At 35.5% G+C, this 22,397-nt stretch overlaps 2 protein-coding genes across 2 annotated transcripts; one reads left to right on the top strand and one right to left on the bottom strand.

Moving 5' to 3' along the window:
• The first annotated feature begins 1,517 nt into the window (after window positions 1-1,517).
• Window positions 1,518-11,030, top strand: yrdc (yrdC N(6)-threonylcarbamoyltransferase domain containing). The gene is made up of 6 exons (XM_073846644.1): window positions 1,518-1,706; window positions 4,327-4,522; window positions 4,760-4,874; window positions 6,912-7,031; window positions 7,112-7,242; window positions 9,671-11,030. The coding sequence occupies exons 1-6, from the start codon at window positions 1,544-1,546 to the stop codon at window positions 9,738-9,740; spliced, it is 795 nt and encodes a 264-aa protein (XP_073702745.1). The 5' UTR covers window positions 1,518-1,543; the 3' UTR covers window positions 9,741-11,030.
• LOC141343278 (NLR family CARD domain-containing protein 3-like) lies at window positions 10,449-22,080 on the bottom strand. Its single transcript, XM_073847872.1, has 7 exons — window positions 21,953-22,080; window positions 19,419-21,353; window positions 18,786-18,959; window positions 16,860-17,033; window positions 15,077-15,123; window positions 14,340-14,992; window positions 10,449-10,649 (listed from the first exon to the last, which is right to left on the bottom strand). Exons 1-7 carry the CDS (start codon window positions 22,078-22,080, stop codon window positions 10,449-10,451), a joined length of 3,312 nt encoding a protein of 1,103 aa, XP_073703973.1.
• Window positions 22,081-22,397: the final 317 nt, after the last annotated feature.

The following is a 22,397-nucleotide window of genomic DNA, read 5'->3' as shown; positions in this document are numbered from 1 at the left end:
ATTTTATACAAAGTCTGAGTGTTCACACAACCAAATCTATACATATTTGGTGCTTGGTCATTTCATTGCTTGCACGATGAAGAGACGTTACTCAGCAGAGGAAGCTCTGGAGCTAGTGTTGCCCACTGACAGTGAGCAGTATGTAAAGAAATCAGCTATACCAGTATAAGAATTCTGAAAATGAATGTTTGGTAATTATGAATAGAAGAAATGCTGATTAAAAAAAAAAAAAAAAAAAAAAAAATATATATATATATTTTTTTTTTTTTTTTTTTTTTCTAGAACAGTTGTTTTGGACTGAAGTGTTAATTTAAAAATAACAATCTGACACTACGTTAAAAAAAAAAAATATATATATATATATATATATATAAAAATGCCCCTTAATAAATGTTGTTCTTCAGTGACACACCCAAGAAGCTAATTGGCAAAGAAAAATAAAAAAAAAAATAAAAGTCTGCTTAGCATTTAGTATATGGAAATTACCTACAATTTTCATTTTTTCCATTTAAAAAACAAAACAAAAAAAACACACCTGTGGCATTATGTAAACAAACCAGTATTTAATGGTTACAATTCTGAAAATAAATGAATGTTTGGTATCGACATCAAAGTGGGGAAAAAAAAAATGATAAATAATAAATCATTTTTATGACAGTTTTTGAACATGGACATTTTTTTCCATTTTGCACCCATGTGTAACTTTTTTTTTTTTTGAACGCACAATGGTTAAGAAGTAGCTCTATCCCAACACTTTCACATTACGATTTTATTCATAGACACACACATTTGTTTTCAAACACTAAGAAAACTGCTTAGTTATCCAGATCACGAAGTGGTGCATTTTCAAGGCCTCTTTCCTTCAAAAAAAAAAAATAAAAAAAAATAATAAAAATCTAAAATAAACACTTGAATGAGTAGCTCTGCAAACAGCAACACTATAAACAATATTAGAAACCTACTGCAACTACTTTCTGAATTTCCAGCAGGTCATTTAGGATCATGGTGCACAGCTCCATCTGTTCCTGTATGTCAGAGATTTTGCCATCAAGAGCCTCCAGATGTATCACAGATGGACACTGTGAAATCAAAAAAAAAAAAAAAAAAAATTATTAAATGAATTAAATAAGTGATTTCCAAAAAACAGCAATTTACCTGATTTGCGGGAAGATCTATTATCTGGGTGTTTGTATCTTCACCTTTTTCTGAAGTAAGAACATTTGTGAGAAATAACCTACTAAGTGATTATTTAGTAAACAAAAACATCATACCTGTGACTGACGCCATTTTTAGTTTTATTTGCAACATGGTAAATCCGTCTTAATAAGGCCTATATTAATTAGTCATTTAGTCCTAATTAATTACATCAGCAAGTTAATAAATGAATGTATCAGTCTTAACAAGATACACCTGGATTATTTGTACGGAATTCCTCCTGCGCGACTAAAATTTATTACGGGACTTTTATTTTGAAGTGTTTTATTTTGAAGCGCTGTCAAACTTGGCTTCCTGCCTTATGAAAGCATGCTGTCTGCCGTTGTTTATGGTGTTCTTCAGGTTTATTCGTACGGTCGGCATACGTTTAAATATTCACTCGTACACACTAAATAAGCCGTTTAAGAGCGTCAACATGTGTAAAGAGCTGAAGACGAGAGTCCTGCGGTTATCACCTCTTAACTCCGATGATCTGACACCACAGCAGAAGGGTAAGAACCGTCAGAGATGCTAGTTTTAACTGTTCAAATGGCCATTATGGTATCTAATGTGCTTATTTAGTCGGGAAAACAAAAATTACTGTCGTTTTTCTACTTGGGTTTTATAGCACGCACGCCGTTTTCGTATTTCCATCATTTTCTATCGGTGTCTTTCACTTCCAGCTCTGACTTTGTGGGTTACTATTAAATAATTTCTCTCTTAAAATATACCTGTCACACCCTTCCTATATTTGTAATGTATCTAACCTATCCAGCGACGGATATACAAAAATTTGCCATTAATAATTCTCCTTCAATGTCATTTCCACTATATTTCAGGTAATGTGTTATTACATTCTGTGGTAAAAATTACATTTCAAGCTAGTTTTGTCTTTTAGACAAGATATTTGTCATAACCTTGGACTATGAAACAAGTCATAAGGGTCAATTGTTTTGTGAAATTGAGATTTATACATCATCTATAAAAAATAAGCTTTCTATTGATGTGTGGTTTGTTAGGATAGGACAATATTTGGTCGAGATACTATTTGATAACTATTATAAAATCTGTAATCTGAGAGCGCAAGATAAAAAAAATCTAAATATTGAGAACATCGCTTTTAAAGGAGTAGTTCACTTGCAGAACAAAAATTTAAAGGTAATGTAATCATCCTCTTGTCATCCAAGATGTGTCTTTCTTTCTTCAGTCGTAAGGAAATGTTTCTTGAGGAAAACATTTCAGGAATTCTCTCCATATAATGGACTTCAATGGTGCCTCAGAGTTTGAACTTCCAAAATGCAGCTTCAAAGGGCTCTAAACCATCATAGCCGCAGAAAAAAGGGTCATATCTAGCAAAAAAATCTATTTTCAAAAAAAAAAAAATGACAATTTGGATTGTAATTTTTAATCTCAAATGCTAGTCTTGTTTTGCTCTGTGTGTACTCCATGTAGAGATTAAAAAGTATAAAATTATGAATGCTTTTAGAAAATAACCGATCGTTTCACTAGATAAGACCCTTCTTCCTCGGCTGGGATCATTAAGAGCCCTTTGAAGCTGCATTTAAACTGCATTTTGGAAGTTCAAACTCAGGGCACCATAGAAGTCCATTATATGGAGAGAAATCCTGAAGTGTTTTCCTCAAAAACATCATTTCTTTATGACTGAAGAAAAAGACATGAACATCTTGGATGATAAGAGGGTGAGTATATTATCTGTACTTTTTTTTTTTTTTTTTTTTCTGAAAGTGAACTACTCCTGTTAAGTTGTCCAAAGTTCTTAGCAAAGCATATTACTAATCAAAAATGAGGTTCTGATATATTTATGGTAGTAAATTTACAAAATATCTCAATGGAACATGATCTTTATTTAACATCCTAATGATTTTTGGCTTTAAAGAAAAATCAGTAATTTTGACCCATACAGTGTATTTTTGGCTATTGCTACAAATATACCCAGTGTTCGGGAAAGTTACTTTTAAAAGTAATGTTACAATGTTGAGTTACTCCCTAAAAAAGTAACTAAATGCGTTACTTAGTTACTTTTTATGGAAAGTAAAGCGTTATGTTACATCTGCGTTACTTTCTAAATCTGGGCAGGGCTTGCTTGTTTGATTTTAATATAAAAACTTTTGGTTTTGGCAAATGTAAAAGCCTTTTTACACACAGTCTCAGGCTTAGAGAAAATTTAACTGATGTCTGTACAGTAGACCGCAGAAGAAAAATGTCAACTCTTCAAAAAAAAAAAAAAAAGGAAAACGAATGTTAGATTATCTTTAGTAATTTTTGCTTATTAGTATGGATGAATTGGATCATCGAAGGTCGGCAGCAAAGACATTGGTTAATAAAATGGGATTAAATGCATAAAGGATATTTGTATTATTTATTAATTGCAGGTTTGCATTGAATTTCACTGTTTTTAATCATTTTGAGGAATACCGTGTCTGTTTTTTTTTAGTGAGTGAGATTATTTTTTTGCATGTTCACATTTTATTCTAGAACTAAAGTAGCATCTTGCTCATTATTTCTCTCAACATGGGGGTCAGGAGAGCTTTTAATCAATAAATGAGGGGAAAAAGTAACTGCCGTTACTTATTTCAAAAAGTAATAAAAAAAAATTAATGCTTTACTAGTTATTTCGGAAAAAAAGTAACAACACTGAACACTGAATATATCTGTTACTTAAGTTTCGTGATTAAAAAGCTATATTTTAAAATTATGACTCCTTATACTTTCTATATCTTCCTGTTGTCTCACTAGTAACCAAGTATACCAAGTACTCATTTTTGGTAAAACTTTATTTGGGATAAAATAGTTGGTTTGGGCAAAAATGAAAATTTTTAAACAATAATAATAATAATAACAGTTTGAGTAGAAAATACAGAAATTAGGCAATTAAAAAGAGAAACGCATAACAATAGTTTGTTCAGATTATTGTAATAGAGTTTTATAACGTATTATTGATGGATCTGAAAATACCAGTGTATGCAAAAACGATTCTGTTCTTAACTTTTTAATGTGACCCTAATATGTATATGTACAAGGAAAATTGAAATCAATATTTTAAGGAACGTGGAATGTGCCTATAGTTTTGTAATCATTTGCTGGTGTACTTTTTGTTTGTTGTGAACACAGAGTGGACGGAGATCCTGAACACCACAGTCAAGGCTCTGAAAGCGGGTCAGGTTGTGGCCGTTCCCACTGACACCATCTACGGTCTGGCCTGTGTGGCTCAAAACTCAGAGGCTGTCAAGAGAGTTTATGATATCAAAGGAAGGAATGGAGACAAACCTCTAGCCATCTGTGTCGGAGAAATACAGGACATATACAGGTTTGTTTACAGTTCTCTGATCAGTTCTTAAAGACTACTGTTCAACAGTTAGGGGTGACTTTTTTTTTTTAATAATAATAATCAGTAATGTTTCTTGAGTGGCAAATCGGCATATTAGAATGATGGGTTCATGTGACACTGAAAATCCACTTTTGGAATATGTATCAAAGTACCCTGGTATTACACTCTGATAGAGTACTGTATTTGTGTTGTAAGGTGGTTTCTGAATGCTTTCAGGTACTGTAAGGTGTCTGTGAAGGAGGAGCTGCTCAGAGATCTGCTGCCTGGACCTGTTACACTAGTTCTGGAAAGATCCTCCACTCTGAATGGAGACCTCAATCCTTTTACTAAGGTTTGCTTTAGTTATTCTCCATATGTTTTTTTTTTTGTTTGTTTTTTTGTTTTAGTGATCGTTGTTAATGAGTCCCTTGTTGTTTTTCAGAAAAATCCTTCAGGGGGTGTTCCATAAACCAAGTTTACCAAATAAGTCAGGCTTATTTCAGTTAGTCTGGCTTATTTCAGTTAGTCTGACTTATTGTCACTTGATTTGGCTCAAAATAAGTCAGATTAACCGAAATAAGCCTGAAATAAACCCCCAAGGTGCCACAAATTCTTCGTTTTTTCAGCAGTTTTGTGTATTTGAATCCTTTCCAACAATAACTGTATGATTTTGAGATCCATCTTTTCACACTGAGAACAACTGAGGGACTCATATGCAACTATTACAGAAGGTTCAAACACTCACTGATGCTTCAGAAGAAAAAATGGTGCATTAAGAGCCGGGGGGTGAAAACTTTTGAACAGAATGGAGATGTGTACGTTTTTCTTATTTTGCATATATGTGACCCTGGACCACAAAACCAGTCATAAGGTTAAATTTGACAAAACTGAGACGTATACATCATATGAAAGCTCAATAAATAAGCTTTCTATTGATGTATGGTTTGTTAGGATAGGACAATATTTGGCCGAGATACAACTATTTGAAATCAGAAATCTGAGGATGCAAAAAAATCAAAAAGACTGAGAAAATCACCTTTAAAGTTGTCCAAATTAGGTTCTTAACAATGCATATTACAAATCAAAAATTACATTTTGATATGTTTACAGTAGGAATTTTACAAAAAAAAAATCTTCATGGAACATGAACTTTACTTAATTTCTTAATGATTTTTGGCATAAAAGAAAAATCAAAAATTTTGACCCATACAATGTATTTTTGGCTATTGCTACAAATATACCCCAGCGACTTAAGACTGGTTTTGTGGTCCAGGGTCATATATATATATATATATATATATATATATATATATATATAAAAATTTTCTCCATTTAATACTGCCCTTCAGAGGCTACAGAAGATAGTTAAATGTTTCCCAGAGGACAAAATGAGTTAAATTTACCCTGATCTTCAAATTTAGAAAGTTTTCTTAAGACTCTTAATGCATAGTTTTTCCTTCTGGAATATCACTGAGCATTTGAACCTTCTGTTATAGTTGCGTATGAGTCCCTTAGTTGTCCTCCATGTAAAAAGATGGATATTAAAATCATACAGTCATTATTGAAAAGGGTTCAAATCCACAAAAATGCTGGAAAACCAAAGAATTTTTCTGAATAACAGCAGGAAGTTTAACTGTTCAGGACAAACAAGGGACTCATGAACAACTATCATTAACAAAAAAAAACAAAGCTGTGGATCATTCAGGGAACAACATGATATTAAGAATCAAGTGTATGTAAACTGCTGAAATTAATAGAAAATAATGTACCTTAAAAGAATATACTTCAGAGAGAACTGAATATAGTGTTTTTGAACACTTAATTGCTCATTATTTACAATTCATAAAAACAAGTTTAAATCGAATGCAATTAGTTGAACTTTAGAGTGCTTTTTTGACCCACTTAAGTAGGGTGTTTATGTCATTTCATAATTACTTCTATTGTCTTTGAAATATAGTTAAAGTGTTACTTCTGAATGTTCTGACAAGCATTTATGATCAACTGAAATATACTTTAATGTAATTTCTATTGAAACTTTAATGGCATGTATTTAGATATTTAATTACATCTTTGTAATGAAGTTGCAAATAACAGTGCAGTGTGTTACATGTACTTCAGTATGTTAGTCAACATTACAGCATGACAAAAGATTTATATTAAAAATGATTTAATGTACTTTAAAACTGTCAGTTTTAAATTATTAGGTTTATATAATACACTTTTAAAATGTTCTGTATGTATCGGAAATACACTACAAGTGCACATTCAATACAGTAAAGTAAACCTTTTTTCACAAGGGACCTATAGTATTTTATTTGTGTAGATCTCAGTATTGTCCTCTAGTTGTCTGTTTGAGGATGTGTATCATTTAATATTTTGTATGCTGTAGCTCATAGGTGTCCGTATTCCAGACCATCCGTTCATGAGGCATCTCTGTCAGATGTGTGGCGAGCCGCTAGCTCTCACCAGTGCTAACGTCAGCTCACAAACCAGCACAGTTGCTGCTGACGTAAGTACAGAAATGCACTACTCAGAATAAATTCTTAAAGGGCTTCAGTTTGTGTTTGACGTGCTGGTGGTTTTCTGCAGGAGTTTGAGGATTTATGGCCCAATCTGGCTGTCGTGGTGGACGGTGGGCCGATTGGAGGTAAAAGCCGCTTGGGTTCAACAGTTGTGGATCTGTCAGTGTGTGGCAGATACCGTGTAATCAGACCAGGATGGTGAGCAAATCTCAGAACTATATTAATACAATTATTAAAGACGTACCCCCAGTTTCACAGATAAGGCTTAAACCTAGTTCCAGACTAAAATGTAAGTCTGAGCTGTTTCAACTGAAATAAACGTGCACTGATTGATTTTGGAATATGTCAGTGATCTTGCTTTGTCTCAAGACGTTACTGCGGACCAGTAATGTTTTTTTTCTAAACCATGTTTAGAAAAAATTATTTCAATGTCCTAATTGAACTATGGCCTAATCCTGGTTTAGTCCTTTCTGTGAAACCAGCTCTTAGTGTTTTGCTTTGTTTGTTTGTTTATTCATTAGGGGCCAAGCACCACAGGTGCGATGGCACCTGTTGTATCCGTTAGCGTTTTGTTTTTGTTTTTTTTGGGGGGGGGGGTTTCGCTCTTTAGTCTATGGCAGCCCATAGAACCGCTTGTGGGAAAGTTGTCAAATTTGGCACACTGATAGAGAATAGTCCCAGCGTTAAGCATAGCAAGTTTGGAGTCTTTTACTCAAACTCTCTAGCACCACCACTTGTCCAAAATTTCTTTTTATTTTACGCTAATAACTTTTGAACCTTGACTCATGCCGAGTCAAATGAACAGCAAAATTTTAAAAAATCATAAGGTTTAGTTTTTTCACTATTTATAATGGTTCGTAAAACTTACTTTTTCGAACTCGTCCTAGATGGTTTCTCTGACTTTCACCAAAATTGGCTCAGATCATCTTCAGACCATGCTGGCAAATAGTTATGGAATTAAAGTTGATCAGTCAAACCGTTCTCGAATAACGCTTGAACGAATTCTACGAAAATTGCAAAAATGGAGGCTATAGTGAGGCTATATCTCTGCAGCGGTTTTGCGTATTGAGACTAAACTTGGTGTGTGTTATAACAAGCATGACCTGAAGCTACCCGCAGTTTTGGTGCAGAAGACATGGAAAAATGGCTATTTTTGCTTATAACTTCTCAACGGTTTCACCAAAAATCACTGCTCTCTTTAGATTCGGTGGAGCATGCCAAGTCGTACCATACCCAATTTTCCCCGGCAGCCATTTTGGGCGTCGACCATTTTGAATTTTGTTGTAAAATGCTATATTTTACGAACACATCAATGTATCATTACAAAACTCGGTATGTGTCCACCATGCCCTGACAGTGCTCAAAAAGTTTGATGTCAGCATCACCTTGTGGTCAAAGTTGCTAAATTGCTAATAACTTTTGTTTAGATTAGCCTATTGTAATGGTCTTGATATATTCCTTGGGTCATGCCGAGAGCATTGATGCCAATTATGCCATAATTGGATGAACTTCCTGTCCGCCGTTTTGATTTGTTGGAAACCTACTTTTGCGAACTCCTCCTAGACTGTTACTCCGATTTTCACCAAATTTGACTCCGATGTACAAAATTGCTGGAAAGATACTGAAGTCCATCTGAGGCTGTATCTCTGCTAAGCTTTGACATATTGACACCAAGCTTTGTATGTGCAACTGTCTCCTTACACTGACCACACCACATCAATTTGATAACAGTGCCACCTACTGGTCAAAAGTGAAATCCCATTAAATCATATTACCAGAGATTGTTTATTTATTTTTTTAGCCATTTGGGCTAAAATCATCCTAAAATGGCTTTAATTACTCATTGTTGTAGTTGGTCTGCTGCTCCATGCCATTCTTGGATCCCTATTTTGCCTCTGATTGTGCTTGGCCCTGTAATTTCCTATGTATATGCATTTATATATAGTCAATATACGGTATTAATATGGTTCAAAGATAAAAAAAGAGGTTTTCAAGCAATATAACCAAACTTTAATACAGCATTTTGTTTCCTGTACATTACAGTGTCCTGTTTCATTTCATTAAGTAATGACTGTCACACATTTTCACTATTATTTTGTAATAATGTAATTTATTGTTAAAATAGTTCATGTACCAATATATTTTGTTAGTAATATTTGGAACCAGACTTTAAAAGACTAATTAATATAGACCTAATTAAGACTAAAAACTAATTAAATGTAATTTTAAATATTTCCCAATCTTTGTCACTATTCTTCAAACCACAAGGTTTTACCCATTTGTCAGTATGTTTGTCATTGCCATTTGTCAAGTTTTAATAATTTAAAATGTAATAACGTTTAGTACAGGTATGATGGCTTGTTCTTTTAATAAGTACAGGTCAGAATAAGTGTTTCATTTTTGCATTAATATCTGTTAAACTGTAAGATGACGAAATGTTTTCACCCATATTTTGATGTTTTGAAATACTAAATTAGACACTTTGATTGCATTTTATGTTTTCTATGTATATAAAATCATTTTGGTACATCCAAAATGACCAGTTGACTTCACTAGTCTACTAGCCATTTAGTCAGCCATCTTGGCACATCCCTTCTTCTAATAAAATATTTATTTTCTTTTGCAGTGCTCTCTCTGCTACAGTTCAGGTTCTTGAGGGCAAGTATGGGCTGCTGGAGGATCCTGTCAATCAATGAGATTCAAGCTCAGCACAAACCCACTGTAGGTCAAAGCTGGCACAGAGATCAGGCAGACCAGCAGATCAGACGCTGCTCTAAAGTCTGCGATTTTCAGTAATGGATCTTGAGGGTCTGGTTTTTGCTTTTTCATGCCTTTTCAGAGAGTTTCAGGTTTGGTGTTTCAGATCTGAATGTGCTTTGGAAATGATCATCACAGTCAATTGAATCCACAGACTCCGTTTCTTAGGTTCTCATGTTAAAAGCGTACATTTTTCTTACGTAGTCAAACGTTTAGTTCCTAAAGTGTGTGTTCAGATATTATATATAGGGGGAATAGTTCTCTTGCTGACATGATCTACACCACCAAGATGCCTTTGGGGATAAACTGGTTATTATGTTGGGAATATTATCGTCAATACTGGAAAACTTGAGTAGATTGCTTTGTTACAGTACAGTAGTGGTTTAGTTTGGATTGAAGGACTTTTTGTTAGTTGGGGTTTTATTTATTACAATTTTAAATTTCAAATTGCTGTGCAGAGTTTTCAGGAGTCACTTGCTCTCTGGCAGAGCCTCAGTCTTTTTATAAAATCAACGCAGCTTTAATCTGATGTCAAGAACTTAATTTATTATTGCACTATTGTTTGGATTGCGGACCAAAGCAGATTAAATCATTTTATGCAGATACTATGCAATAGTCCTGTTCATTTGGTGTTTGCAATTAAAACATTATGTCTCTGCTGGTGTTGTAAATGTCATGTTTCTGTTCCTTTGGGTCCTGTTGACATGGAGCAGCAGTCTAGGGAGAATGACTGGCTGTTTGTTTATGGCCTGTGCATCTTCGCTCTTGACTTCCTTGCCTCGTAGTGCAGTTAGAGAATTGAGAAGCCCTTCAAGATGGCTGAGTTTCCTAGGTTTGCGGATCATGGGCTGGAGGTTGAAAAAGCGAAAAAATGAGGGAGCATCAATTTCAGTACTGAGAAGCACCCCTGTGTGCATGGCATATCATATAGTACTGCATGTAATGGTGCATTCAAGTCAGGATGTGTAAGAACCACAAAGTCTGTGGCTGTGTCAGTAAGCAAAAGCATGTAGGAAACTATAGATACAGCGTCTATAATTAAAATAAAAATGTTAACCAGTTATTTGATGTGGAATCATGGCACCTAGAACAAAATGAAACCTTCAAAACAATACTGAATGTCTTTAGTCACATGGAATATTTTTCTAATTCTGAAATATTGTATTTGCATGTTGCCCTAATATTAAATTTCCCTTTCAAATTTTTGTGCAATAAACAATTTTAAGCTATTTGTTTTCCTTGCTTAATGCACTTTTCTTGTTTAAGACATTAAAGAAGGTTTTTAAAGAAACATACAAATTAAGTCAAATATAATATCTGTAGCATATAATATAACAGGTAATTGTTTGGTTGAATACATATTGTTTTTATGTGTGTAGATCTCAATACTGTCCTCTAAGTCTGTGCTTGAATATGTAGCATATAATAGTGTTTCGACAGAATTCTACATTCAACAGAATTGGTCCATACTGCTGTCCCACAACCAAAAAAAAATCTTTTAAAAGTTCAAGTATTCAAATTTGAGATGTTTCATAACATTCTTTTATTATCTATTAAAACCCACAATAATATTTAAAATATCAGTAAGCTTAATGTACATAAAAATAATAATTTATTGGGTACTTTCAATTGGGAGATGGCTGTCCAGAACTCTTACCCCTACATTTCAACTTATGAAAATAATATTGAAATACTTTTTGCATTTTATTCTGTTGTTGTTTTGAAGAGTATATTTTTAAGAGTCCATTATTTTAGGGTAAATGTGTTCAAAATGTGATTTATATATACTAGCTTCAAAAGTATCTAAAATTGTCATTACAAAAACAGCCACGATGGAAGCATTTGGTGAAGTTTCAGTTGTGACATCTATTTTTTTTTTTTTTTTTTTTTTTTTTTTTGGGGGGGTGTTATTACATTGCCATTACTGTAACAGTCATCATTGTTTCAGCAGTGACAAAGGGAACACATAATTATTTTATTTAGGGGAAATAAACTAAATTTTTAGTACAGTTATGCACGTTTAGTGTTTTAGTATGTGGGTTAAATTCTGTAATATGATGCGGTCGCTACCAAAACATTAATGTCACTACTGAAAATGTGCTGTCATGACTAAAACATGGGATGATCTGTCAAAACTAGGATGTCATGATAGTGTTTGGTTCAATATATATTCAAACTAGTCCTTAACTTTGAAATCAGTATGATCAATGTTTTGCCTTTTACAAGGAAAAGGATTTTAGGATTCTAAGACAATAAATCTCATAAATCACACTTGAAATAGTGTTTTAATAAAACTTTAGAAAAAATCAAAGCTAATCACAAAAACGCTTTCTACAAGCCAAGACAATAATTAAGCAAATTATAGTGTAACACAGACAAATAATGCAGTAAATATTAACTATGCAACAAAAGATGATTAAAAAAAAATAGTTAATGTCATATTTGTAAAAACTGAGCAGACGCACACACTTCCTCTTGTCGGAGCACTGCAGGTATTTGAAAATTCTTTGAAAGTTCTTGCAGCTCACTGTTCTATATTAAAGAATTGACTCTATGAATTACATGCATGCATATTTGAGAAATCAAATTTAGGATGGTTTCTGCACAACATTTTATGGAATGGGCCCATGAAGATTTGTTTGTTTTGTGACCCTGGACCACAAAAGTCTTAAGTAGCACAGGTACATTTCTAGCTATAGCCAAAAATACATGGGTCAAAATTTTCTTTTTTACCAAAAATCATAGGGGTGTAACGATACACCTAGGTCACGATACAGTACATATCCCGATATTGGATTCACAGTACGATACGCATCACGATATTTTGAACAAAAATTAAAACATGAACTGAAAATCAAATAACAGATTTATTTTGATTATAAAAGGTAAACAAATTTCAATCACTTTCTTTGTTGTACATACAAGGTCACATTTCAAGGTTTAATAAAAAACCTTCTGTATTCAAATTAACAACTGAATAGGTCTGTCTGTCACTGAGAAATGTGTTAAATTTAACATGGTAGTGATAAAATTGTCAAGATGTCAAATTCTTTAAACCTGCTTGCGACGCAAGATTCAATGTGCGAAACAGTCCTACCTGACAGGTGACCTGCTAAAATTGACGTAACAGTTGGAATTATATTTATCTGTTGGGTGCAGGTCCCGTGCTTGTGTTCACGCTCTGTCTGAAGATGGTTTAAAAGCCCTTTCACATGGGACGCGGCAAGCGTAGTGAAAGCGTTTTGCAGTTGAGCCGGGGTTCGCAACAAACAACGTCTCAGTTTATTTTACAAAAAAACTAAATATAAAAAAAAAAGGTAATGAAAATTGTATATGTGTTATTTGCTATTTATCATTTTATGGGCAAATGACTAGCGTAGATTTCATATCAGACACAGTTAACTATGACATTTTACACATAATTGTATTTTTACCTAGCAAACCAAGTCGTAGGCTATAGGCTACTACACGCATGTTCTGGCTTTCTCCGTTTTTTATGGATCATACAGCTCTATTATAGCCTATTTTAAATGATCTTGATCATGTTTTCAACACTCCAGCATGCGCTCAGTGAAATGTTCTTTTGGTTGTTAATAATAATCTGTGTGGTAACTGGTTAAATCGTGGTTGCTGCTTATAAAAAGATTTTTTTTTTTCCCTTTGGAGGTTCCTGCCGCGAAGAGCCGTAAAAGCTTTAAGAAATGTTTGTTCCAATGTGTGACTCGAAAAGCGGATGAGTCTGATGCACGAAACTTTTCATTTCCCACTCCGTGGTAATAACGTGCGCCGTGATTGTATTTTGTTTTGTCTGTAATTTTTTACCGTCGTCCTGTCAAATGACTGATCATCACTCTACGATACATATCGTAACATTTTTGCATCCAGGAGAGCTTCGTTTGGGCTCATTTAAAGACAATTTTCTCAATTTAAATTCCAGATTTTCAAATAGTTTTCTAAATATATGTTCCTACATAAATGGAAAGTTTATTTGTAGCTTTTGATGACAATTTTTTTCTTTTTTGATTTATAGATGCATAGATGTGACCCTGGAGCACAAAACCAGTCTTAAGTCGCTGGGGTATATTTGTAGCAATAGCCAAAAATACATTGTATGGGTCAAAATTATTGATTTTTCTTTTATGCCAAAAATCATTAGGAAATTAAGTAAAGATCATGTTCCATGAAGATTTTTTGTAAAATTCCTACTATAAATATATCAAAATGTAATTTTTGATTAGTAATATGCATTGTTAAGAACCTAATTTGGAGAAGTTTAAAGGTGATTTTCTCAGTATTTTGATTTTTTTGCACCCTCAGATTCTAGATATTCAAATAGTTGTATCTCGGCCAAATATTGTCCGATCCTAACAAACCATACATCAACAGAAAGCTTATTTATTGAGCTTTCATATGATGTATACATCTCAGTTTTGTCAAATTTAACCTTATGACTGGTTTTGTGGTCCAGGGTCACAAATGGGCAATGAGAATTATCTTTATGTCGTAAGTTATTGTTTGCTCAGATTGTTTGAATTTACTCGTCTGTATTTCTTAAAATTAGTAGATAGTTTGAATTGTTTTCCGCTTGTTTCTGGTTTTGTGGGATGTCTCTGTTCCTCACTTGACTGTCCAGGCTGACATAGAGACAATGAGCCAGAATAAACACCAAATCCAGCATAAAGGGGTTCAGTGAATGTGGTTTTGAATGTGTGTAAGTGTGTGAGTGCATGTGTGCCAGAAACGCTATAGAAAGACAGGACTCCGGCAGGCCAGTCCAGATAGACTCCTACTCTCTTAGAGAAAACTGGAGCTCCAGCTATCCCATTGCACTCATTATTGTGATAAAAACTAAATTGGCCATCAGAGTAGTCCATACTCCAGGAGTGTTCATTGTGTCCAAATACATTTGCAGCACAGAATCCTTTCCTGCAGATTCCTTTATATGTCACTGATATGTAAACCTTCCCGCTCCATTCAGCCTCCCAGTAACAGCGTCCAGACAGACTTTCCCTACACAGAACCTGAGGACACAAATCAAATCTCTCTGGATGATCAGGATAGCGATCTGATCTTTCTGGTTGTCCAGTGTATGACCGATTTTCTTTCACATTTGGCTTGACGATGCTGTTCCCCTTTGATAGATCGAGACAAGTGTTTACTGTGTTTGGATCAAGTGTGAGATCACAGGCATCTGAACACATAAAGAAAGATTATCGAAATCATAACACAACAAACGTCACAAAACATGAAATCCCAAAAAGTGTGTCAAACCTACATTTTTGTAGTGCCTCTGTAATTTTGAATTCTCCCTTCTGATCCACACTATAAAAACACAAACATGATGTCACATTCTGATAAAATGTTAAACACAAAGTTTCACACCTGGAATTACTACCAATTACTATCTGTAAACAAACGGTCAGCGCAGAATACAGGTGTGAACTAGATTAGAAAATGCTTAATAACTTCAATATTTCAATCCATTAAAACACTTTTGAGGGTAATCGGAAACATGATGATTTTGCATTTGTAGCAGACCTCACTTTAAAATTAGTTGTCATAAAGGACATTTTAAAGGGATAATTTTAAGGGGAACATTTTAAAGGACATTTTAAATGGGAAACTCTGTTTCTTCAGTAGAACTCAAACCGTTGCAGTCTGTCAGTCATATAATGGCAGTCATTGGGACCTATGCCTTTGAGAGTAAAAATAAATAAATAAAACCAAATTAAACCCTGCGGCTGATGACGATACATTGAAGTCTTAAAGGGATGGTTCGGAGTAGAATTGACTTCATCCGAAGTTTTTTTTACCTTAGTCAAACATTTATGGAGATATTAGAGTTTTTCGAATTGCTTGTTACAGGAGTGAATGGTACATGTGATGTATCTCGTAAATTGCACCACTAAACGTGCAAGTAATCTTACCAAACTTGTACAGTAGTGTAAATAGGTTATGTACTCACAAAACGCTGCATCGGAACATTTGTAAGTCCACCATGAGTGTTTTAAAAACACGTTTTAGCCGATCCCTACTAGTCTCAAAAACTACAAATGGCGACACGTCGACGTCACTTCCCTGGTTTGAAAAAAGCACGTAAAAGTCCTCCTACAAGTTGACATGCACACAGATGTAGTAGGAGGACTTTTACGTGCTTTTTTCAAACCAGGGAAGTGACGTCGACTTGTAGTTTCTGAGACTAGTAGTTCTCGGGTAAAACGTGTTTTTAAAACACTCATGGTGGACTTACAAATGTTCTGTTGCAGCGTTTTATGAGTACATAACCTATTTACACTACTGTACAAGTTTGGTAAGATTACTTGCACGTTTAGTGGTGCAATTTACGAGATACATTACATGTACCATTCACTCCTGTAACAAGCAATTCGAAAAACTCTTAATATCTCCATAAATGTTTGACTAAGGTAAAAAAAACTTCGGATGGGGTATTTAGATGGGCTTCGGAGTGCATAGCAATGAAGTCAATTCTACTCCGAACCATCCCTTTAACACACAAAACTTCTGATACACCGCAAAGTACACAGGACGATTGTAGGTATACGACGGCTATTTAACATAAGTACTAGTGCTTATCCTGATTGTTGCAACTGATAAAAAACTAAAAATTACGTTTGCTTGTGCAAACTCATCCGGAAGTGCTAACTTCTCACGACTCCCAACTTTTAAGCCTGACCGCCTGAAGTTATGGTTGCTTGTTCTTCGTCACGTGCCGGCTGTTGTGAACACGTTCAGGACAGTTGGACATTGCAGTGGATTAGAGGTAAAAAAATAAATAAATAAATACTGTTCGGTTTCTTGCACTGACCAATTGTTTTGTGTGTTAAGACCTCAATTTATCGTCACAAACCGCAGGGTCTAATTTGGTTTTGTCTGTGTATGTTTTTCTTTTTTTTACTCTCAAAGCCGTGGATTCCATTGACTGCTATTATATGACTGACAGACTGCAACATTTGAGTAAAAAACCTACATCTTGGATGCCCTGGGGGTAAGAACATTTTTATTTTGGGGTCCCTTTAAGGCACTGAATTCTGACCCACCTTAGTGTCTCCAGTTTGCAGTTTGGATTTTCTAACAGTGCAGAGAACATCTTCACTCCTGAATCCCCCAGGTCATTGTAGCTCAGATCCAGTTCTCTGAGATGCAAGGGGTTTAAACTGAGAGCAGAAGCCAGATAAGAGCAGCCTTCCTCTGTCACCATACACCGAGACAATCTGCATAGACACTTCATCAATTAGGGATAGATGATACCATATTGAGAAGATGCATGTTACAGCGGTTTAGCTATGATTACTTTTAAGTACACCGGGTTGTCACCATTATGTGACAACAAGTAGTATGTCTCTCATTTGTTGGCAATCCCAGGAAAGCCAATCTGTGCATGTGATAGTTGGGTTGAACCGGTATCCCTTACTTTGTGGATCCCCAAGCACCTGTCCTTTAGCTACTTTCTTACAGCTGTCTTTCCAGACAACAGAGGGTTGTTTGTTGAATTAAGGTCAAAATAAAAACATCATTATAGAAAGATACTAAAATGGCAATGGCACTCTCTTATAAATACTAGTAACTACCATATAATGATTGGTTGGTTGCTAAGATGTAGGAGTCATAATAAAAACATAACAGTTAAGATATGTACATTTATACAACAGTTCTCTCCTGTCCTTGAATCTGATTGGCTGATAGGAGTGTGATATTAGAGCGCTATCAGAACTTCAACAGCCACTTCACAGTTTGTAATTGCATCACTCCGCTTGTGGTGCTTCTTAAAGTGAGTGTCATGGCGGATGCCCAAATGCAGTTTCATTTTATATATATTACTTTTTTGTCACAGAATGTAGTTGTAAGAGGTTTTCAGATGAGAATGTACTTGTTTATAGTTCAAATATGCAGTTTGTTAATAAAGATAATGACTATTTGAAAATTAGTTTCAACGTTTATGGACAAGTGGGCTCCAGATGGTCAGCACTGAACTCGCGAGACATCATGACATTATGGAGTATATTGCAAAAAACAAACTAAACACTCCTACAGAAATGCACGCATTCATGATTATGTGTTGAAGTCTGGTTAGACGAATTTAGTGTGTGTGCACATTTAGAGTGCATTCTTTCACTGCATGAATCACATAATTCAAGATATGGGGCAAAGAAATGTATATATTTACATAATTTCATATAGTTATAATATTACACAAAGAGTGCAGTTTTTTTCTTAAAAAAAAGGGGGGGTCACGTTCAAGCTGAGCATGCAACAAAAGCTTGGGATTTGTTTTTAAAAATTCTGAGTCGACTCTTTCTTTTGAGAGACAATAACTATGGTGCACTTTCAGATTTAAAACTAGGTTTAAAATAAAATAAAAAATTAGTTTGCAAACTTGCATCTGAACAAGCCATAAGACTAGAACAATGTCCATTGAACAGACAATGTTTGGTTGTAATGCACAGCGCCAAGTTTGGTGAAAGCCAAAAAAGCATATTAGCACAAACACAGCATACCAAAAGGCTGATTCTCCAGAGGTCAGAACATTAAAACCCTTCAGAGAAGGAATGGCAAAATTTGGGACAGCAAAAAGTTTGAGGACTAGTTTGCTACAGTGAATTCTTGGCTCCAACCCAAAAACTAATGTAAGCATGGAATTTTCTGCAAAATTTAAGAATAAGATAATAACACTGTTTAATGTTGTTGTTGTTGTTGTTGTTGTTGTTGTTGTGGTTGTTGTTGTTGTTTCTTTTACAAATGCTTAAACATGTAACTTTGGTTACCTAAGTAAGAAATGATATGATACATCAGTAGCTGATGCTATTAGACCATCTGAAAAAGGTTAAATAAAAGGAAATATACCAGAAAGAGAGAAATGCTTAGATAAGGGCTACACTTTTTGTGATATTATACCATACACTCCTAAATTGCAGGATGTTTAATTTAATTAACAAGTAAATATATTAATTAGTATTCTTAAATACCTCAGTATCTCCAGCTGACAGTTTGGACTTTTTAGTCCAGTAGAGAGTATCTTCACTCCTGAATCCATCATCTCACTGAAACTCAGGTTCAGCTCTCTTAGGGGGGAGTTTGGTGACTGTAGAGCCAAAGCCACACTTTTGTAGCACACAGCAGTTAGACTATAGCCAGAAAGTCTATAAAAGATGATTACATAAACAGGTCATTTTTATTCTAAAAACATGTTAGAATATATGTTATATGGACAAAAGTATTGGTATTTCAATTAAAAATTGTGTAAAGTCAAACATTAGTAAAAAAAAAAAAATGTTTTTCTGTAGAGTTTATTTCATGCAAGAGTGGCAATTTAAAAGGATGTCACCTTTGCAATATGTCAGTGAAACTTGTTTAACTTTTAAGACATCACTAGTACAGATGGTTCATAAATAATACCTTTAGAACTTGATACATGATCCAATAACTAATTGATCTATTTTGTAAAGTGTTACTAATTCACTCAATATTTAATTGCGTTTTGTGTAAAAATCAACTTTAAGTTTGTAAAGGTAAAATATAATTCCAAATCAAAAATGTTACTTTTATTTTTGCAGAAATTGTAAAAATCCAATCTTAAGCAGTCACACAAAATTACTTACAGAGCTTTTCTGCACTTCATCACGGCAGGTATCAATCTCCTTCTACCCTCCTCTGATGTATTATATTGCATAAAATCCAGGGCATCCACCACCTCATCTGACATCTGAAGCACATAGGCTATTGTTGAGCAGTGAGCAGGGGAGAGTTTATTTTGTGAGTATTTCACAGATTTCAAAAACTCCTGAATGTCTCTCAGGAGAGTCTGATCATTCACTTCCAGCAGACATAAGAACAAATTGACGGATCTGTCAGCTGAGAAACACCCATCACTCTTGATTTTGCTTTTAATGTACTGTGTAGTTTCTTTGATGGTGTCTGAACTGTTCTCTGTGTGAGTCAGTAGACCCTGCAGGAGTTTCTGATTGGACTCCAGTGAGATGCCCAGCAGAAATCGAATGAAAAGATCCAGACGTCCATTTTCGATTTGTAGTGTTTTATCAACTGCTACTTTCAGCAGTTCACACAGAGAAATTATCTTAAACCTATGTACCTGGTGTTCTTCATAGAGAAACAACTGCAGCAATTGCGTGTTCATAACTAAGTATGAGTAAAACACATAAAAAGCTGCTAGAAACTCTTGAAAACTCAGATGAATGAAGCAGAAGACTTTCCTCTGATGTATCACAGATTCCTCCTTAAAGATCTCAGTGCAAATCCCAGAATACACTGAGGCGTCAGTGACGTCTATGCCACTCTCTGTCAGGTCCTCCTCATAGAACAACACATTACCCTTCATCAGCTGTCTAAAAGCCAGTTCAGCAAGTTTCACAATCGCTTCTCTGTTGGACTGCAAGAGTTTTGTTGGATTTTCCTCATCATACTTCTGATTCCTCATGTTAATCTGAGTGAGCAAGAAGTGGATGTACATTTCAGTCAGAGTTTTAGGGATTTCTGTCCTGTGATCTTGTTTCAGTGTTTTTTGAAGCACAGTGGCTGAGATCCAGCAGAAGATGGGAATGTGGCACATAATGTGGAGGCTTCTTATGGTTTTAATGTGTGAGATGATCCTGTTGGCTTCATGTAGATTATCGATTCTCTTCTTGAAATATTCCTCCTTCTGAGGTTCAGTAAATCCCTGAATTTCTGTCACATGGTTGATGTATTTTGAGGGGATCTGACTGGCTGCTGCTGGTCTGGAGGTGATCCATATGTGAGCAGAGGGAAGCAGCTCTCCTCTGAAGAGGTTTGTCATCAACACATCCACTGATGAAAACTCATTCACATCACAAACTTTCTGAGTGTCTGAAAACATCAGTGTGATTCTGCTTTCATCAAGACCGTCAAAGATTATCACAACTTTACACTCCTCATAAATCTTTGAGTCCGGATCTTGAAGTTCAGGATAAAAGTCCAGCAGAAGTCTGTGAAGGCTGTACTGACCATCTTTAATCAAATTTAGCTCTCGAAATGGGAGCACAAACATGAAATCTACATCCTGATTGGCTTTTCCCTCAGTCCAGTCCAGAATAAACTTCTGCACAGTGACAGTTTTTCCAATTCCAGCGATGCCTTTAGTAAGAACAGTTTTGATTTTGCCTGTCTCCTCATGTCCTGGTTGATGTAAGGGTTTAAAGATGTCATTGCAGCAGATTGGAGTGTCTTGTCTTCTATGTGTTTTCTCCATCTGTAAAACCTCATGTTCTTCATTCACCCCTTCACTTTCACCATCTATGATATAAAGCTGAGTGTGGATTCTGTTCAGAAGGATTGGTTTCTCTTGTAAATTGATTCCTTCAAATAAGCTCTCATACTTTTTTCTCATGCTGGCTTTGTGTTGGTGTTTGACTCTCTGCAGGACATCATGCACTTCTCTGTCAAAATTCTGCTGCAGATCTCCGGTCTCTTTCAGCCATGTGTGTGTCTGCAGGCCTGTGTCATGCTGCTTGATGTGGCTCTGGCAGAAGAAGGCCTTGCAGGTCAGACAGGACCTCACACTGCAGAGAACAAAAGCAGAAAATACAAACAAAAGTTTTAAATGACCAGCTTACCACACTTGTTGAATTCAGTGGTTGAAGAAGTTGACATGCCACATCTGGCAATACATCACAAGCTTGATGTGACAAACTGACACTTAATTTTAACAAAGTCAGTCTGTATAAGCTGAATAAATACCCTATTATTTACTTCTTCATGTACCTTTACCTTCATCTTGCAGCAGCGTGACAAAATAACCAACCAAAAAAGAAAGTACTACCGGTGTTTGCTTATGTTTGTTTGGCATTTAAGGTTTTTCTTGTGGTTTTTATTATGGACGATCCTGCCATCCTTGACCTCTTGTTGGAGCAGGGGTATCGCTCTCTCGAGGACCACACAAAGATTTTGTGGACCTGGCAAACTTAACACACTACCCAGACAACTGCCTCCCCACATTCTGATGAGGAAGTTAGACTAGCTTCATCAGGCTCCCTCATCGCTCTGGCTCCGCCTTGGTTAGTCGTCGACTATCCGCTGCCTCTGTACTTTGCCTTATCAGTCCATCCCTCTGGTTCTGTCTGGCTTCTCCTTACCTCCAGCTCCCAGTGGTCTCTGTCACTCCAGCTCCACTGAGGCCTTCCGGATCCCCGTCTGCGCCTCTGTCAGGCTCCTCCTTTCCTCACCAAAGTCAGTCTTTCCTCCACCATGGCTCCTGCCTCCATCGGCTCCACCATGGGCTGCCTTCATGGTTGCGATCTAGGTCCAGCTGGCTCTTCCTTCTCTAGCTTCCTCCTGTCTTCTCCCTGGCTCCTCCCTCTGTCTTCACCCAGAGGCTCCCAGAGGGTCAATCTGTCACACCATCACCCTGTTAGGAATTTGGTTGCCTGTCTAGTTTTTGTTCTTTGACCTAGTTTCTATCACCCTACCACAAAGATCCAAATACCTGAATAACCTCTTAAAATGCTTGTTACATTGCACATATGGATAATTATTACATTGTTACAACACAATGTAAACTGTGGAAAGCAAATTGTTTTGTGAATTGAGCACATTTAAAAGAGCAT

The sequence above is a fragment of the Garra rufa genome, chromosome 9 (genome assembly GCF_049309525.1).
Source record: "Garra rufa chromosome 9, GarRuf1.0, whole genome shotgun sequence".
Lineage (NCBI taxonomy): Eukaryota > Metazoa > Chordata > Actinopteri > Cypriniformes > Cyprinidae > Garra > Garra rufa.
This window is presented reverse-complemented; position numbering and strand designations above follow the sequence as displayed.

What these genes read in the sequence shown, in the direction of transcription:
- yrdc (XM_073846644.1), top strand. Translation starts at nt 1,544, where the DNA reads ATGGTGTTCTTCAGGTTTATTCGTACGGTCGGCATACGTTTAAATATT. An exon ending in TCTGACACCACAGCAGAAGG is followed by an intron (nt 1,707 to 4,326) that starts GTAAGAACCGTC and finishes TTGTGAACACAG; the next exon opens with AGTGGACGGAGATCCTGAAC. An exon ending in GAAATACAGGACATATACAG is followed by an intron (nt 4,523 to 4,759) that starts GTTTGTTTACAG and finishes GAATGCTTTCAG; the next exon opens with GTACTGTAAGGTGTCTGTGA.
- LOC141343278 (XM_073847872.1), bottom strand. Translation starts at nt 22,080, where the DNA reads ATGAAGGCAGCCCATGGTGGAGCCGATGGAGGCAGGAGCCATGGTGGA. An exon ending in TGTCAGCTGGAGATACTGAG is followed by an intron (nt 17,034 to 18,785) that starts GTATTTAAGAAT and finishes GTGTCTATGCAG; the next exon opens with ATTGTCTCGGTGTATGGTGA. An exon ending in TGCAAACTGGAGACACTAAG is followed by an intron (nt 15,124 to 16,859) that starts GTGGGTCAGAAT and finishes GTGTTTTTATAG; the next exon opens with TGTGGATCAGAAGGGAGAAT.